Source organism: Aethalodelphis obliquidens, unplaced genomic scaffold (assembly GCF_003676395.1).
Source record: "Aethalodelphis obliquidens isolate GAN/ISIS:26980383/991018 unplaced genomic scaffold, ASM367639v1 scaffold72, whole genome shotgun sequence".
Classification (NCBI taxonomy): Eukaryota; Metazoa; Chordata; class Mammalia; order Artiodactyla; family Delphinidae; genus Aethalodelphis; species Aethalodelphis obliquidens.
In genome coordinates this window covers 1935540-1954695 of record NW_020838016.1, presented here as the reverse complement: position 1 = coordinate 1954695, position 19156 = coordinate 1935540, and the positions used below count along the sequence as shown (strand labels likewise).

General features: G+C 36.8%; 1 protein-coding gene across 5 annotated transcripts in view; it reads left to right on the top strand.

The window, feature by feature from the left end:
• RYK (receptor like tyrosine kinase) overlaps positions 1-19156 on the top strand; it is a 101853-nt gene that overhangs the window by 66975 nt on the left and 15722 nt on the right. For all 5 annotated transcript variants that reach the window (XR_003429724.1, XR_003429725.1, XR_003429723.1 and 2 more), the window contains exons 11-13: positions 4890-5022; positions 5983-6092; positions 6253-6412. Coding sequence is in view for 2 of the 5 variants with exons in the window: in XM_027091709.1 (XP_026947510.1) it covers positions 4890-5022; positions 5983-6092; positions 6253-6412 (403 nt within the window). In the remaining 3 variants the exon portion in view is untranslated. The remainder of the gene's footprint in view (positions 1-4889; positions 5023-5982; positions 6093-6252; positions 6413-19156) is intronic.

Below are 19156 nucleotides of genomic sequence, written 5' to 3'. Positions count from 1 at the left end.
GAACTTTTTTTAAAAGCTTTATATCAGTCCTTTTCACAGAGCTATAATAAGAGATTCTATCTTCTGAGCCAAAAAGGGCATAATTATAGTATCACAATGTGCAGTATCAATATTTGGGCAAGGTTTTTGTTGTTGTTGTTTTAAAGCACTATACAGAGTCAGCTTAATTTGTGTGCCTACTGAAAATTTGATCACATATGTTTAAAAAATGGAATGGTGACCATGATTGTTGGAAGATATTTATGGACTTCTGGAAAAAAAAGAAAGTGATGTGTCCAAAAGGCATTATGCATTGTAATTTCTGTGTACTTTGAGCAGTTACTTGAGTTCTGCCAAAAAATAAGATGACTGTGCAGAGTTTTATTTTTGAATTTTATTTATACTTTGGTTCATAGTCAAAAGAATTTGAGAACCTAAAAAGAAGGCAGCTATAGTAAGATCAATAAAATGGTAATGAAAATGAACTTGAGTTTTTTGGCATTGTGATGGTGGAAAAGAAGACAAATAAGCCAACATTAAGGAGACAATTATTTTTACTGTGATTGAACATAGAACAACTCTTAGCTTCTGGGCAAGCAAGGCTGAAGGAAACAAAGTTTGATACATCTCAGTATTAGAAGGGAAGGAAATGTACATGTTTCTTGGGGAGAAAACTTTTTCTGGTTTCACATTCTGGGACAGATGTCATTAGCTTTATCATATACTTGGGACATTGATTAAGATAATGAACAGATATACTTTTTAGTTTCATTGAAAATAAAAAAGCCAGAGACCTTTGAAAAAAATTGACCACACAGTAATGAGGGACTAAAGATGTCCTTTTGAAGGGTTAAAGTCATGTGATTTAAGAATGTTACCTTCCATTGACCTGATTCACTGATTCATTCCAAGAATAGAAGTCCTTTGCAGAGGAATGGATAGATAACTGACCCTTTAGACTATATTTTCTAAAAAAAAAAAAAAACACACACACATTTTGTTTCCTCTGAGTAACAAAGCAAGAACTGGGTAATGATCAATTGGGAATGTCCTTTTTGACAATGTTCGGAGTACTTGATTTATTATGCTGACCCTAGCAGGAAGAACCAGAGTGTTTAATACTAGTATGTAATGTTAACCTAGTACTTACGTACTTAGCTAGTATTCTTACCTTGATGAAAGGTCTGTACCACATCAGCACAGAAGTGGGTGGCAGGGATATAGACAAAGCCAGGATTTTCTCAAGAAGCAGTTTTATATCCACAGTAGCCCAAAGGTGCTTTGGCTGAAAAATGTTCAGAGCAAGTATTTGCAGCATTTTCTCAGGCAGCTTTAAGCTATAGGATTTTCCAGCATCCAACTAGGATGAATTAGTAGCCCCAGGATACACTTAGGTGGTGGAATGGGATGACTTATACTGAATTAGGGTTATTTGTTACTGTACGTTCAGTGATTAGGGAATGTCTTCTAAAGGCAAGTTATGGTTTGATCCTGGTTAATTGTTCTTCCTCATCATAAAGTGATACCAGGACTCCTGGTTTTTAATGAGCAAAACACATTGTCAATGTGTAGAAAGTATATGGTTCTTTCTACTCACTGTAGCAATTTATTTCATTTTTAAGGGGACTAGGGCCTATAACACATTTCTTTTGACCCCTGATGTCTAGACTGTTCATGGCTCTGTGTATGCATACGTTCTTATTCATTAAGTGCCCATTTTGCACTTGGAACACTGCTAGGCATGAGGGTTAAAAATGAAATAATGGGCTTACCTGGTGGCGCAGTGGTTGGGAGTCCGCCTGCCGATGCAGGGGACACAGGTTTGTGCCCCGGTCCGGGAAGATCCCACATGCCGCGGAGCGGCTTGTCCCGTGACCCATGGCCATTGAGCCTGAGCGTCCGGAGCCTGTGCTCCGCAACGGGAGAGGCCACAACAGTGAGAGGCGCGCATACCGCAAAAAAAATTAAAAAAGAAATAATGATCTTCAGTGATCATATTATAGAATTTATCAAGCAAACTCAATACACTCAGCAAGAAATGACACCTAGTTTCTGATTTTACCTTTTTTAAAAAACTAGTTTTGGTATGTAATTCATCATGTTTACTTCCTGTTTTAACATTCCGTGATTAAGAGTTTTAAAGTGTTGAAATATTTTAAAGCATCTTGAAATTCTTTCTTTTCATTCCTTTTTCCACTGGAGTTTTTTAGAATAATTTTTATTATAAGTTAAAATAGCTGTATAAATAAAAGATAGCTGTTGATCTATTTAAATTCCATCAGACATGCTTTATAAAAAGTACTCAAGCTATTTCTGCTTGTAGTTTGACTCTCCATTGGCCCAAGGGTGCCTGATGATGGGCACTTTGCTGGATGCCTCATGGCTCTCACTCTGCAGGCACGCTCGGCAAGACTGAGAACTGGACCAGTTCTTGCCTCAAGTCCCTGCAGAACCTGCCTTTCCTCTATAGCACCTGCTTCTGCCTCATCCGCTCTTCTTATGGATCCCATATCTTCCTCTTTATCTTCCTGTCCTTTATAAACTGGGCAGAATGAAGAGCAGCCATTTATTCTTTGAAATATTTTCATGCAGCTTGTTACTTCTCCCGGAGGGCTTTTAATCCTCTGGTGATAGAATAAGTGATTTGATCTCATCCAGCAAACTTCCTGTGTTTCGGTCAGATTCCTTTAACTTTGCTCAGTGAATTTCAGTCATGAGGAAAGGTGCAGAGAAATAATTTTGGGAGGGTTAAAGAGATTGGGCAGCTCTTCATATTACTCCTGAGATCATGGTAGGCAGTTAAACCTGAGTGCACACCTGCTGTAGTCATTTTTTCCCACTTTTATTGAGAAATAATTGAGATACCTCAATGTATAAGTTTAAAACATACAGCATGATGATTTGATTTACATATATTGTGAAATGATTACCATGGTAGGTTCAGCTAACATCCATGTTTTCATATAGATACAATAAAAGGGAAAGAAAGAAGAAAGAAAATTTTCTCCTTGTGATGAGAGCTCTTGGGATTTACTCTCTTACCCACTGTCCTGTATATCACACAGCAGTGTTAGCTATAGTCGTCAGGTTGTACAGTACATCCCTAGTACTTATTTATAATTGGAAGTTTGTACCTTTGACTGCCTTCCTCCAGTTCCCCCTCCCTCCATCCTCCTGCTGTAGTCATTTTAGTATGTGTGGGTCTCGGTGTGAAAAGAGACTCTGTCTTGCTGCCCTGGGAGGGAATGTCCAGTGATCCAGTGGAAAACATAAGGTTTTTAGAATCAGATGAAGATTTGAATTTTTTCCACTATGTGCTGGCTGTTTGTCCTTGGCAAATTACCTCACCCCTTACCACCTTCATGGATTCCCTCGCCTGTAAAGTGGGACTAATCATCACTGCCACTCTTGGGCTGTAAGGCAAGCAGAAGCCTTACAGAGAAGTTGCCGCATACAGGTTTACTGATCTCTGAGTCCTCATTTTCCCGGCTCCTCAGGGTCAGTGCTTTCCCTGTTAGTAACTCCTGCACAGCAGGAGGGGGGCCCCACAGCTTTCACTTCTGCACTGTTAGGCCAGAATCGTGTGACTGTGGTTTTAAAAGAGATACATACTCAATTGAGACAATTTAAGAAATACAGAAAAGCAAGGTAGAAATGATCTAAAGTCTCGCAACTCAAAAACAACAACTCTTGGCATACTTCTGTGCAGAGTTGTATTTGCCCCCATACTTGTAATTATCCTGCAAGCATATGTGAATTTTGTATCTTGCTTTCCTATAAGTAAGCTTTTACTCATATTCTTGTAACATCCCTTTGTGACTATTTAATTGTTATATACCATCCTATTATTTGGCTGTACTTCCTTACTTTTGGACAGTCTTGTTGTTTGCAGCTTTTACTATTAATACTGCATTAACTATCCTTGTTCATATAGCTTTCATATGTTTAATAATATTTCCTTATTAATATCCTTAGAGGCAGAATTTTCCAAGTTAAGGAGGAGGAATGTTTTTCAGCTTGTTGTTTGGTGTTACTTACCAAATATTTATTAAATGCTTATTTCTGTGGCACAGAATACAAAGCATTGGGTGTAAAAAAGGAGTTCACTTTAGTTTTTGCCATCTAGGAATTTTCAGCTTAGTGGGGGAAATGAGGTAATTATGTAAAAAGTTACATAGCCTTGGGAAAAATTAACAGTTATTTCCAGGTACCAATGGAAGAGGTGTCATTAGGCAATAGGATGAAAGTATGTGTGCCATGGAGATTTTAAAAGGAACAAGATTTTTTTTTACTGCATGCTTGGCCTTATTTGTATATCACCGCAACATTGTATGGCTGGTGGGATCCCCATGTTAGAGGTATGGAAACTAAGGCCAAGAGAGATGGTCACACAGACAGTAAATGGTAAATTTAGGATTTAGAAATCCCATGTGACCTGCTAAGAACTTCTTGGCTTTTTGTGACAGTTTCAAGCTCTTGATTATCATATTCTTTTCTGCAGACTTGCGTTGGGGCCCCTTTTTTTTTCTTCTTTTTTAAGCGTGATAATGAACCAAATGGGCTGTTATCATATGCTCATGGTCAACTCATTTTTTAGGTCCCTTTGATTACCCTTTAGAGTAGAGATTTAGTGTGGCTAGAGTGTGTCTTAAGAGAATCTAGTCCACAGGAAACAACTTCTGAGTTTATAATTTTTCCCTATCAAGAAAGTGGGTATGTGGAAAACATTAAAGTCCAGTCTAAAAGAGCATTTATAATTTTACATTTTTAATGGTTATATGTTTTTAAGTAAGTTGGAGATTTTCTTGTTTTGTTTTAGGTTATCTTTATTTTATTACTTTTTGTTAAAAATAACCCCCTGAAGTTTCAGATTTCACTTGTGTTTCTCCTGATTTTTTATTATTTTATAGAAATCTTCTTCCTATTACCCATGTCTGTATAGAAGAAGGAGAAAAGCCCATGGTGATATTGCCTTACATGAATTGGGGGAATCTTAAATTGTTTTTACGGCAGTGCAAATTAGTAGAGGCCAATAATCCACAGGTGAGAAATATTTGCCCACATACCAATTATTTACCAGTAGCTTCTAATATCTTTGAAGGTAGATGTTAACATTCCTGTATATAAACTGTTTAGAAGTCTGTAAAAAGAAACTCAAGGTTGAACCAGAAGATATTGCTAACCTATTGATTTAGAGAGAGATGGTTTGTGATTCCTGTCTTGAGGCTTACACTCTGCTGATGCTGAAGGTTTTCCATGTATAACCATTATTATTCATAATCACCTCAAACCCTCTGTGACACCATCTCAGTCATATTCCTCATAACTCTTTGAAGGTACTTGTACCAGATCTCCCTTCTAGGAATGGATATAGACCTTACAGAGCCATTTGGTCCATGTTGTACAAAAAAAAAAAAAACAAAAAAAAAGCTGGTGGTAGCTGGAGGTGTAGATTGTCGGTGATAATTTGGTAGCCAGGGTTTCCAGCAAGTGGTTGGCAGCCATAGCCCACCAGCATCACCTGGAGAAGAATTTCATTCCTCAACCTACAGTCCTGGCACATTAGCTCTAGAGGAGCACATCAGAGAGAGCTGTAAACTAGCATTAGTTTGAAAATGGTCTCTGGGGGATAACCTCCTAATAAAAGCTTAATATTGTAAAAGAAAAGAACAAGTTATTGAATAATAAACATTTGAAATATTACCCTTAGAATTCAGCATTCATTGAACAGATGTTTATTTAGCTGCTACTGTATATGCTGGATGTTGGGGAGATACACCTAACAGATGAGAGTGAAGTAAATGGTAAATTACAGTACAGAATGATAAGGACTGTAGTAGGTATAAGTATAGGAAGCTATGGGAACATGTTCTTGGTCAAGAAGTAGCTTTTTAAAACTTAGTGTGTAGGTGTATTTTGGGATGGAGTAAGATTGTGGAATAAAATAACTACCATCAAAGTTTTTGTGCTAACTGCAGACATTGTCATTTTCTGTTACCACAGGCAATTTCTCAACAAGACCTGGTCCACATGGCTATTCAGATTGCCTGTGGAATGAGCTATCTGGCCAGAAGGGAAGTCATCCACAAAGACCTGGCTGCTAGGAACTGTGTGTAGGTGCCATGAGCTTGTCACTGTCATTTGATATTTAGTGTTCCCTGAATTTGGGTTCTCTCCAGGAGTCACAGTGGGAACTGTGTTGTATTTATGAGTGATTGTGGTCCATATTTTTTCAGTATTCAATTGTATTTGATGTTCATATCTACTTTTCAGCATTGATGACACACTTCAAGTTAAGATCACAGACAATGCCCTCTCCAGAGACTTGTTCCCTATGGACTATCATTGTCTGGGAGACAACGAAAACAGGCCGGTTCGGTGGATGGCTCTTGAAAGTCTGGTTAATAACGAATTCTCCAGTGCTAGTGATGTGGTAAGTACTGGGACCCCCAGATATCAGCAGAATGGAGGAGGCTCCAAATGCTTTTAAAACGTTTTTCAATTTTTTTAATCTGATAACTGTTCCCCGAAGTTTTTTATTCAGAAAGCAAGTATAGTTAGCTTTCTAACTGTCAGCTAGTTTGTGGAGATAAGCTGTGACCCAAACCATGGCCCATCACTGTGTGTAATGAGATAGGTAGACACTATCCCAGTTTTAAAGGTGATGATATTGAAGTTAGGTTTTTTTTTTTTTTTTTTTTTGCAGTACACGGGCCTCTCACTGTTGTGGCCTCTCCCGTTGCGGAGCACAGGCTCCGGATGCGCAGGCTCAGCGGCCATGGGTCACGGGCCCAGCCGCTCCGCGGCATGTGGGATCTTCCCGGACCGGGGCACGAACCCGTGTCCCCTGCATAGGCAGGCGGACTCTCAACCACTGCGCTGCCAGGGAAGCCCTGAAGTTAGGTTTTTTCAGTCTCAGAATGACCAGGTGGCTGTCAGATAGTAAAGATTTATTGTTTTCTTTTTTTCAAATGACCTCTTCCAAGTTTTATGGCCTGTGTAACTTACAGTTCCCCAGATGTCACTCTCTTCCTTTTTGTCAGTTTCTGGGTGGTTCTGTCTATTCAAGCAGATCATATAGTGGGATCCTTTCAACTTAGTGATGTATAGTTTCAGAAGCCACAGTTACTCGTGTGTATTTTGTAGGCATTTTAATTGTTTTTAATTTCTGCCACTTTTTAGTTTGATTTGGAAAATTAATTTATCTCCCTATCTCTTGCTTAATGCACTTTATTATTATAGCTGAATATTTAGAGATTAGGTAAAACTTCTGCTTATAAGGTCCCCCTGTATCACTCAATATCTGTTAGTGTTACATGTAAAATTTTATAGAGTAATTTGCTTCAAAGTTTCAGCTATAGAAATTGGGCTTACCATATCATTATATCTTGTGTCTCAGTGATATATTTTATTTATAATATAGGGTTTCCCTTTTACTAACTTTGTGTGGGTTAAGGACTACTCTTTTAATACCAATTTCCCTCAGTGTATTAGTGTCCTGTGGCTGCTGTAACAGATTGCAGCAACCTTGGTGGTAAAACAGCAGAGGCTCATTCTCTCACAGTTGAATTCTGGAAGCCACATGTTTGAAATCAGGGTGTAGGCAGGGCCGTGCTCCCTCCAGAGACCTTAAGGGAGAAACCATCCTTGCCTCTCCCAGCTTCTGGTGGCTCTTGGCACTCCTTGGCTTGTGGCTGCATCTCTCTGCTCCATGTTCATACCACCTTATCCTCCATGTGTCTGTCTCTCGAAACTCCCTCTACCTCTCTCTTACAGTGATACATATGATTGCATTTAGGATTTATCTCATAATCCAGGATATGTTTCTACTCTCAAGGTCCTTAACTTAATCACATCTTTTGTCATATAAGGTAATATCTATAGGTTTCGGGGATTAGAATGTAGACATATCTTTGGGGCCACCATTCAATCCACTATACTCAGTAATTGAAATTACCTAAGATTTCCTTATTGAAAAACTAATCTTCCAATTTAAAATCCTTGAAATGATTTGTTAAGGGAGGAACCCTCTCTTGTTATTATAGTCTTTTTTTTTGCGGTACGCGGGCCTCTCACTGTTGTGGACTCTCCCGTTGTGGAGCAACAGGCTCCGGACGTGCAGGCTTAGCGGCCATGGCCCACGGGCGCAGCCGCTCTGCGGCATGTGGGATCCTCCCGGACTGGGGCACGAACCCGTGTCCCCTGCATCGGCAGGCGGACTCTCAACCACTGCGCCACCAGGGAAGCCCTATAGTCTTTTAATTTAATTTTTTTTTTCTTTTTCAGGAGCTAGGTTAGCTATTTGATATATTATGCCTTTCTGCATACCACGTGTTTTGATGAAATGTGCTCACTTGATGTAAATGAGCAAGTTACATATATAGTTTTTAACCTTTTTTCATGTAAGTGAAGGTCTTTCATTATGCATATCTTCAAAATACTTTGTTTTAACTTAATTTAAAATCAACTACTCTCTGAAAAGAAAAAAGAAAAGCTTATCTGACACTTGTGAGATGGGCAGAATAGATATGAGTGATGATGCGAAGGATGTTTTCTGCTTCATGGAGCAGCTGCAAAAGTTAATAGTGGATGGAAACTTGTTGCCACAGTCTTTCCCAGCCAGAGTCATGGGGCCTTTTGGAGAATGGGTGGAGGTGGGAGGAATAAATCCTGATTCTTAGACACAGAGCCCTGAGGGTTCAGCTTGTATAGCAGTGGGAAACTAGGCCTAGTCTGTTCTTCCAGAGCTGTGATAATAAAATAAAATTTCTCTAACATTAATGTCAAGAAGTTAAAATTCCAAGTAAAGCAATACAAATACGCCAAGCAACTTACATAGTTCTCATAGTTATTTAAAGAGAACCTGGACTTCTTTTGGGGGGAAGGAGGGGTTGCTTTTTTTGTTTTTGATGTTTATTTTTCTCAAATGATGTTTAAAAAAAAGGAAAACAGAGCTTGATTTAGGCTAGCAAACAGCTGCTGTATTGAATGACAGTAAGGACCAGTTATACTCAGATGCTTGTTTTTCAGGTTGCCAAATCTTTATTCAGAAGTTCTGAATTGTAGGTGGGATTCTTTACCAGTTTCTACATTAAGCAAAGCCATTTTCATGGGGAAAAAAATTGAGTTTAACTTTGGTTTTAGAACATAGTTCAAAAACATAATATCAGTTGAATTAGAGCTACATGGTTTTCAAATCCACCCCTTTAGTAGAAAAGCCTGCATCTGAACATTTTTGAATGCAGAAAAGTAGAAGAAATTTTCCTCACATCTTCTTTGAAAATATCATTCCATATTTGATTTAAAAGATTAATTCACTCATCTCTTTGGGATGTTAATATTCTTTTTAATGGTTGATTTTAAAATTTTATGGTTTTATTACTCATTGAAATATAGCATAGTTGCCTTAACAGAAATGAGGTGGCAGTTGTGGTGAACCCAAAACTAGTCTAATGGGCAGGAAATAGAAGATGTTTCTTAGATGGCAGTCTATAATACAAAGATGCCATGTAAATTCAAGGAGATTGGGAATTGTTTGATTATTCTCTTAGAAAAAGGAATATTGATAAGTAATATTTCAGAGGGGTATGCAAGATGGCCAGTAGTACTGTTAGCTTGCACAGTGGAAGCCCCCAAAATATGCATGCTTAACCTAATGTATTTGCTTATTTCTATATAAGTATTCCATTGTATATTTAAGCAGTAATAGGAAATTTTTTTTAGGAATTATTTTTCATAACACTTATGATCACATATTTCACAGGAACTCCAGAGTGAAAATTAGATGATACACTTCAACTAATGAGACTATAGTTAATAATACATTTCTAAGCAATGTGATCTGCATCTCTTCAGCTGGGTACACTGTGCTGTATTAGCTGGTAAATTCCATATAGAGGATATATGGCTTGGTTAAGCAAATATTTCAAAATCATACTTAGAATTAGTTATTCTTACAATTATGATATTTTACAAATTTTGCAACAGTTCACATATTTTGTGTAAGAACTTGCCTTAACAGGAGAATTACTTTAAAATCATCACCACTTTTAGCATGTCTCGGCATAAACTTACTTGAAGTGTCTGTGTGACCCAAGTTCTTCTGAGCTGTACTTAGAATGTGATGGTGAGAATACCCACATTGATTTACGTTTAACATGGTCAACTCCTAAAATGTTCAGATTTTTCTTCTTTAGATTCTTATAAATTCATTTCCTTTAAAATGTATTTTTCCCCTAAATATCTTTTGCCTTGGATAATTGAGATTGAAAGGAATGGGAATACTGTTCTGTTTCCTATGACTGTGATGGGGCTATTTAGTGTAAAAATCCTGCCTTTCTGTTTTGTGGGATTGAGTATTTTTTGAATTCTTGTGTTGAAGCACACGTTAAATTGCTTTTTAACATTTGTATTGAATTGTGTATACACAATCGTTATGCTGTGCTTCTACTTTTCCTTTATGGATTAAATTGGGGTTTTAAAAAGTTACATTTAATATTGTACTTTCGGGCTGTAAAACTTCATTCAGAGTCAAATGCAAAATAAGTAATGTAACCCCATTCCCCCCAGAATATCTACACATGTAAAATACATATTTTAGCTATTAATGTAGCATCTAACAAATGATATTACTGCCTTGGAGGGAAATTTTCTCTGCCCTTAAAAGACCCTTAACATTTTTGCATTCCTTTATAGTTAAAAATTCTCCCTGATTTATTTGGAAATACATTAATGTTTTCTGTCTTAAAAATAATACATTGCATTTCTGGGTTGTGTTTTAACAGTTTTTACTGGAAGGATTCAATATTTTACTATGTCAAGATTGTTATAATGTTAATATCAGCTTTTAACTGTTGAACTTAGGAAATATGCACAACCAGATTTGACTAGTTATAAATCTCTAATATTATTCTAAGATATGACATCATCATAGCCATTATTAAGAATTTCTGGATATTGTTTTTACTCTGCTTTCATCAGATGTGGTACTGCCATAGATCTTCTTTGGTGACTTTCTTTTCCTTTATTTGAAAATAGATTTCTTGATTTATGTCTTCTTTGAATTATTTAGCTAGTTATAGTAGCTAACATAATTCTGTAAGAGGCTACCTTCTATTAAGAGACTGAATGCAATCAGGAATACACAATTAAGAGTTTTTTCTTGGTGGTTTTCTTGCCTTTATGGTATTACATTGTGTTTACAAAGCATTTTCTTGGGACAAAAACAAGTCAAGGAAATGATTTCCATGTTAGTCTTATCAGTGTGGTTTATGGCAATGAGGAGATCCTTTAAGGTATTCAAACAGTTTTTAGGGTGCATGGCATATGAAAGTGTATTCCTTGACATTTCTTTTGTGAACATTAGAGATTATCTCCAGAAGAAGGAGAGAAATCCGTAGTTATGCAGATACTCTGTTTGCTGCAGAGTGCTTCTTATTACTCCTCTTTGCCCAGTGCCATGGAAAGTCACTGCCACAACCCTGAAAAGACTTGTGCAGGAGAAACTCACATTCATAATATGCCCATGAAGAGTGGTCTTCTGAACTACTGTGGTATCAGAGAGAGCTATAGTTTTCAGAGAATGCTTATTACTTTTAAAAGAATAGAAAACTTTCTATTTTATTCCATTTCTTCATTATTAATTTTAGAATAATACTTAGAGTCCCATTATTTAATTTGTTTCCATTATGGTTGCACATTTTACACATCAACAATCTTAGACTTACTATTTAAATATTCATGTTAAGATGAATTGATTAAAAGACATTAGAAAAAAGCTGGAGAGGTGAAAAAATCATTCAGACATTACTTTAGGAAATAAAGATTTAAAGTTTAATTTTATTAACATTAAGAAAATATTGTTTAGTTTTATGAAATAGTCCTAATATTTCCTGGGAATGCGGAATAAATGGATTTACTTTAGGAACAGTTAATATATTTTCAGAGTGAACAGTTCCTGTCTTGTGATCAAGTAGTTGCACTCAATTTATTTTCTGTATTTGGCTCTCCTTGAGAATAGATATTTTCCTTAAGAGATCTTGTGAACATACCCTTCCTTTCCTTTCCTGCCTTGTCCTTATCATTCTATTTAATATCCCCTTCAAATAGCCCCAGTGTTCTGATAGAGCAATGTCTAAGCATCTGATACAGTGGAGGAAAGTACCATATATAGCAGATATGTGTGATGGCTTGGTAGGCATCCAGTATTAGATCCTAGGACAGATTTGGTCTCTGTTCAGTCACGTAGGACACTCTGTGCCTAAAGTTTGCAGATTTTTGAAGTTGAGTTAGCAGGCATGTACTAAATTCGATACCTGATGCAGTCAAAATGCACTTTCTATATAGTCATTGTACACTTGGGTACATTTGTTTAGCTGGAATAGAAAAGTATTAGCCACAGTGATAAGTATAAAGGATTATTAAGATTTTTAGGTGATAGTTTACACTGAAGAATTGTTAAAAAGAACCCTTTAAAGGTCACTTGTGTGAATTTATTAATTGGATCCTGGCCCCTGGCCCTTGACTCCACTCAGTGTGCCAGGGGCTTGGCCCACCACTGTGCATCCAGTAAAGCTTTTTTAAAGTAGCATAATTCTATAGATACATATTTCCACTGTGGTTATTGGAAAGGCCTGGAAAATACGTGTCTGAAAAATGAAAATTCCTAGAATAGTATAGCTTCAAAAATTGGATATTCAGAAAGGGGTATATACTAATAAAGCCTGTACCTCGAGTATGGCATAGTGTTAGTTTTGGAAACTTGTGAAAATTGTTTAGTTAATGTTAATGAAAGTCGATTAAACTCAAGCTTCCACTGCTTGGAATGTTACTCTATGATATTTTGATCTTCAGAGTGAACTCTTAATTAAAGGAATTGGTAAAGAGAAATCCAAACTCCTTCGCCTTGGTTTTCAGAACTTCTGTTCCTTATCTTCATGTTTCAGTTTTATATTTTCTACTGTACGTTTCTTTATATTCTGCATTTAAGCCAATCCGAAATTCCTGCTGAGTCCAAACTCGCCAGGTGCTTCTGTGCCATTTAATTTGATCATCTTTGGATCCCAGAGAATTGTATCTACTTAATGACACCCATAAAGAATTCTTTATCTACCTAATAATGGCACCTATCACACGCTGCCTTATATTTTCTGGCACAAGTCATTTTTCCCAGAACAGGCAGTGGGGAACTCTAACTTAATTATTTTCCTTTAGAAGGTTTTCCATATTTACAGCATTAAAGTTGTGTGTGTGTGTGTGTGTGTGTGTGTGTGTGTGTGTGTGCACGTAGCAGTGTTAATCTTATCCTTAGAGAGCTGTGTACGTGACTGTGTAAAAGAATCTTGGAGGGCCTCACACTGTCCTCTTCTACCCTCTGTTTCCATGTTGAATCCTCATTTTTCTCCTTGTCTCACTCCTACAGACTTCAATTCAGAGATCCCATGTGTTCTTTTGACTACAGTTGTTATTTATGAGTAAATGATTTATTAATTGACATTTGTGGCCTAAGGTCTCCCTCTTAAGTATTAGATATATTGCATAGATACCTACTCTGCTTTTGTGCCCAGGGCCCATGTTTCTGAAAACATTAAGTGCAATCTTTGCACTGTAAAGATGCAACACAATTGAGGACAACAGGTAGACTGTCTGGTTTGAGGGGAAAACATGATTGATTTGCTATGGGGCATGTTAAGTTCAGGATACTGATGGGTGGAATGTAGATCTGGAATTCTGGACAGACATAGAAGCAGGATATTAGAAATTGTACATCAGCTTCGTAAAAGTGTGTGATAGAATAAACAAGAGAGTTTGTTGAGCTCAGAGGTGGCGAATATAAAGAGAGAAGAAAGCCAAGAGAAAATGTAGGGAATATTTACTTTAGTTAGTGAGAAAGGAAAGATGAACAATGAATCAAACAGAAAGGTAAGAAGAGAATCCAGAGAATGCTGTGTCTTAGAAACCAAGGAAGGAAATAGTTTCAAGGAGAGTCTAGTCTCTAAATATATCTGCAGTAGTCAGAAAGGATGAGGAAATCTTTGAGGGCTTTTGAACAGGCAGGTTTAGTAAATCATTAAAGATGGATATGGTTGTTAAGGGCTCTGTGGGAGGTGAGAAAGTGGAGACAATAAATAGATTACACTTTGAAGAAGTTTAGCTATGAAAAGGAGTGGAAGGATTGTAGCTTGATGGGTTGGCAGGATCAAGAGAGGTTTTATTGTGTTAATGTTGTGTTTTATTTTACTGGGTTTGTTTGGTGTGGCTTTTAGGCAGGGAAGCAATGGGGAGAAAGAGATGGACTTGTGATTATTGGAGGGGAGGTCCAAGAGATGATAGGTGAACGGGCTCAGAAGCCCATGTAAAGGTATAGTTTGGCATAGGAGGAGGTATACCTCTTGTCTGAGATGGGAATAAAGCAAGAGATGGGAGAGAGAAGGTACAGAAAATTCTTGAAGAAGGATCTCTCATTGACCTATGGGACAACTTCAGTTGCTGAATATAGTTGTAATCGGGGTCCACAAAAGCATGCATTGGAGATGCGGGGCAGTGGGGGACTAAAAGAATAATGAAGAAATAACTGAAATGTTTCCAAATTTGATTAAAACTATAAATCCACAGATCTAAGAGCTCAACAAACCCCAAACAAAATAAGCACGAAGAAACTAATGCGTTACACATTATAATCAAATTGCGCAAAACTAGCGATAAAGAGAAAATCTTAAAAGCAGCCATAAAAAAAAGAATGTTAATATACAGAGGAACCAGGAAAATTTCTCACTGGAAGCCATGCAAGGGAGAAGACAGTGAAGCAACATCTTTAAACATCTTGAACATCTACTGTAAGAAAAAACTTATGTAGAATTTTATATCCAGATAAAATATCTTTCAAAAACTGAAGGGGAAATAAAGACTTTTCCAGAAATAGAAAAGCTGAAAGAATTCATAACTAGCAGATGTGCACTATAAGAAATGTTAAAGGAAGTCCTTTAGGAACCAGCCAGATGGAAATACGGGTCTGACGAAGGAACAGAGAATACCAGAAATGGTAACTGCATGGGTAAATGTATACAGGTTTTTTTTCTCATTACTTAAATTGTTTAAAAAGATAATTGAACATATTTTTATGTGCCTTGTGTAGTAATTGGTAAAATAGACAGCAAATCAGTAAGGATATAGATTTCAATGACAGTACCAACCAACTTGATCTAGTTAACAGTTATAGAACACACCATTCAACAACAGCAGAATGCGTATCTGCAGGTTCACATGGAATATTTACTAAGGTAGACCACATTCTGGATCATGATCAAGTCAATAAATTTAAAAGGATTTAATTCACACAAAGTAGGGTTTTGTGAACACAGTGGAATTAAATTAGAAATCAAAAATAGGAATCTAGGACTTCCCTGCTGGCATAGTGGTTAAGAATCCGCCTGCCAATGCAGGGGACACAGGTTCAATCCCTGGTCCGGGAAGATCCCACATGCCACGGAGCAACTAAGCCCGTGTGCCACAACTACTGAGCCTGTGCTCTAGAGCCCATGAGCCACAACTACTGAAGCCCGTGCTCTGCAACAAGAGAAGCCAACACAGCGAGAAGTCCGCGCACCGCAATGAAGAGTAGCCCCCACTCACCACAACTAGAGAAAGCCCGCGAGCAGCAGCAAAGACCCAATGCACTCAAAAATAAAAATAAATTAAAACAACAACAACAAAAAGGAATCTAGAAAATCCTCAAATATTTAGAAACTAAATAATACACATTCAAGTAACCCATGTGTCAAGGAAGTAATCAAAAGGGAAATTATAAAGTACTTAGAATTGAATGAAAGTAAAGACACATTTCAAAATTTGGGGGATGCTGCTCAAGGGCGACATGTATACTATTAAACATCAATATTAGAAAAGAAGAAAAGTCTCAAATTAGTGACCTTAGTTTTCACCTTAACAAACTAGAAGAAGAGCAGTTTAACTCCCAAGTAAGTAGGTGAAAGGAAATAATAAAGATTAGATGGAAGTCAGTGAAATATGAAACAGAAAAACAGTGGAGAAAAATCAAGTGAAACCAGTGCTTAACTCTGAGAATATCATTAATGATGAATCTTTTGCCAGACTAATCAGGAAAAAAAGACGTTGCAAATTAACGATATAATGAATGAGAGAGGTGATATCATTAAAGATTCTCACAGGTATTAATAGTAAGAGAATATTATGAACTTTTTCCCAATAAATTTAGACACAGGTGAAATGGACAAATTTTTTGGAAGATAAGAATTTTCAAAGCTCACTCAAGGAGTAGATAATCTGAATAGCCATATAAAAATTGAATTTTGGGGTTTTTTTGGCCTTGCTGCGTGGCTTGTGAGATCTTAGTTCCCCGACCAGGGATTAAAGCCAGGCCCTCAGCAGTGAGAGTGTGGAGTCCTAACCACTGGACTGCCAGGTAATTCCCCCAAAATTTAATATTTAGTTAAAAACCTGCCCCAAAAGAAAATTTTAGGTCTAGATTAAACTCTAGGGCACTGCCGAATGCCTTCAAACATTTAAGGAAGAAATAATAAAAATTCTATACAGTTTCAGAAAGTTGAGGAGAGAATACTTTCTAACTCATTCTGTGAAGTCAACATTACCTTGAAACTGATCTACAGATCATTATCACTCATGATCACAGATGCAAAAATTAAACAGAAGTTTAGAACCCATGAATATATTTAAAAATAATATTATGACCACATAGGCTTTATCCCAAGAATACAAGCTTTTTCAGTCATTTGAAAAGTCAAGCAGTGCAGTTTACTGTATTACATATTAAAAAATAAAAACCATATGATCATCTCAGTAGATGCAGAAAAAGTATTAGAAAAAAATCCAAAATTCATTTCTAGTAAAAATTCCTAGCAGTCTGATAAAGGGCATCTACAAAAACAAAAACAAAACCCTATAGCTGTTATCATACTTAATGCTAAAAGGCTGAATTCTTTTTACCTAATAACAGTAACAAGACAAGGGCACCCACTCTCATCAGTATTGTTCTCAAGGTTCTAGCCAGTGCACTAAGGCAAGAAAAGGAAATAAAAGGTAAGAAAATATTGCATAGGAAAAAGTAACTCTTTATTTGTGGGCAACTTGATCGTCTATGAAGAAAATCCAATGTGATATACAAAATAGCTACTAGAACTAATAAATGAGTTTAGAAAGATTACAGGATATAAGATCAATGTACAAAAGTAAGTTGTATTTCTACATACTAATAAAAATCAGAAATTAAAAGTTTTTTAAAAACATAAAAGCATCATAAAATATGAAATTCTTAGGAATAAATATGACAAAAATTGTGAAAGACCTATATGATGAAAACGCTATGAAACACTGTTGAGAGAAATTAAAGTCCTACATAAGTGGAGTGGTGTACCTTGTTTGTTGGCCAGAAAACTCAATATTGAGATGTTAGTTCTCTCCAAGTTGACCTATAGATTCAACACATTTCCGAAGAAAATCTTTGCAGGCTTTTAATTTTTATTTTTATTTTTTTGTAGAAGTTGACAGATTGATAAAATTGATATGGAAAGGCAAAGAACCATAGCCAAAACAGCTTTGAAAAAAGAAAGTTATGGGTCTGATTTCAAATTACAGTAATCAAGATAGTTGTGGTATTGGGATTAAGGTAGATAGGTAGATCAGTGGAACAGAATAGAGTATGTAAAATTTGACCCACATATGTATGGACAACTAATTTGCAACAAAAGTGCAAAGGCAAGTCAATGGAGAAAGGATTCTCTTTTAAACAAATGGTCCTGGAGCAACTGGATATCCAGCTACAAAACAAATGAACTTCAATTTATACCTTGCTCCATGTACAAAAATTAACTCAAAATAAGTCACAGACCTAAGTGCATGACCTAAAACTATAAAACTTCTGGAAGACAATAATAGAAGAAAATCTTTGGAGCTTTGCCATAAGCAAAGATTTCTTAGACAAGACACCAACTCAAGATCTGTAAAAGAACAAATTAGACTTTATCAAAATTTGAAGCTTGTACTTTTTGAAATAGTGTTAAGAGAATGAGAAGACAAGTCACACTCAGAGGATATATTTGCAAGTCATATATCTGGTAAAGGACATATTTGCAGAATATATAAAGAACTCTAAAAATTCAGTACAGGTATTCCCCACTTTTCAAAAGTTTGCTTTATGCCACTTCGCTTTTACGAAAGACGTATGTTAGTACCTGTTTTCACAAACCAAGAGAAATCGAAAGAAGATTTTTGGTTTTACAAAAAAAAAGGTGAAAAGCAAAAACAGCATTCAAGTGTTTGTTTTGTAGCAGCCATTATAGAGGCATCTTGCACCCCAGGCAGTGAGAGTGGCCCCACCAAGCTCCTTCCCCAGACACTACACTCAGCATCTCAGTATCAAGCCACCATGGCTTTGAACTGTGCTTGTGAGCATCTGTGATTTATCTCGATTTATATTGTGCATGTGTTAGTAAGATGTGTTCTAAAGTAATTGCTGCCTCACTTTATGGCATTTCTGTTTACAAAAGGTTTCATAGGAATGCTCTACTTTCAGATATCAGGGTAAATAAAAAAGCTGTAATAAAAAAGCAACCCAATATAAAAATGGGCAAAATATTTCAACAGACACTTCACCAGTGAAGATATATAAATGGAAAATAAGCACATGAAAATATGATTAACATCATTAATCATTAGGAAAACGCAAACTAAAACCACAACAAAATACCATTCCCCACCCATTACTATGGCTAAAATTGAAGACTGAAGTCTTTGCAAGGATATGGAAGAACGGTAGCTCTCTTATACCGCTGATGGTAATGTAATATGGTACATACACTTCGGAAAACAGTTTTGCAGTTTGTTTCTTTCTTTTTTTTTTTAAGTATGAGATATTTTATCCTTAATAAATTTTTTTAATTTATTTATTTTTGGCTGCGTTGGGTCTTAGTTGTGGCACGCAGGATCTTCATTGTGGCCCATGGGCTTCTCTCTAGTTATGGCACGAGGGCTCTTCACTGCAGCACGTGGGCTCTAAAGTTGTGGTGTGTGGGCTGTCTAGTTGAGGCCTGTGGGCTCAGCAGTTGGGGCATGTGGGCTTATTTCCCCCATGGCCTGTGTTCCCTGACCAGGAATCGAACCTGCATCCCCTGCATTGGAAAGCAGA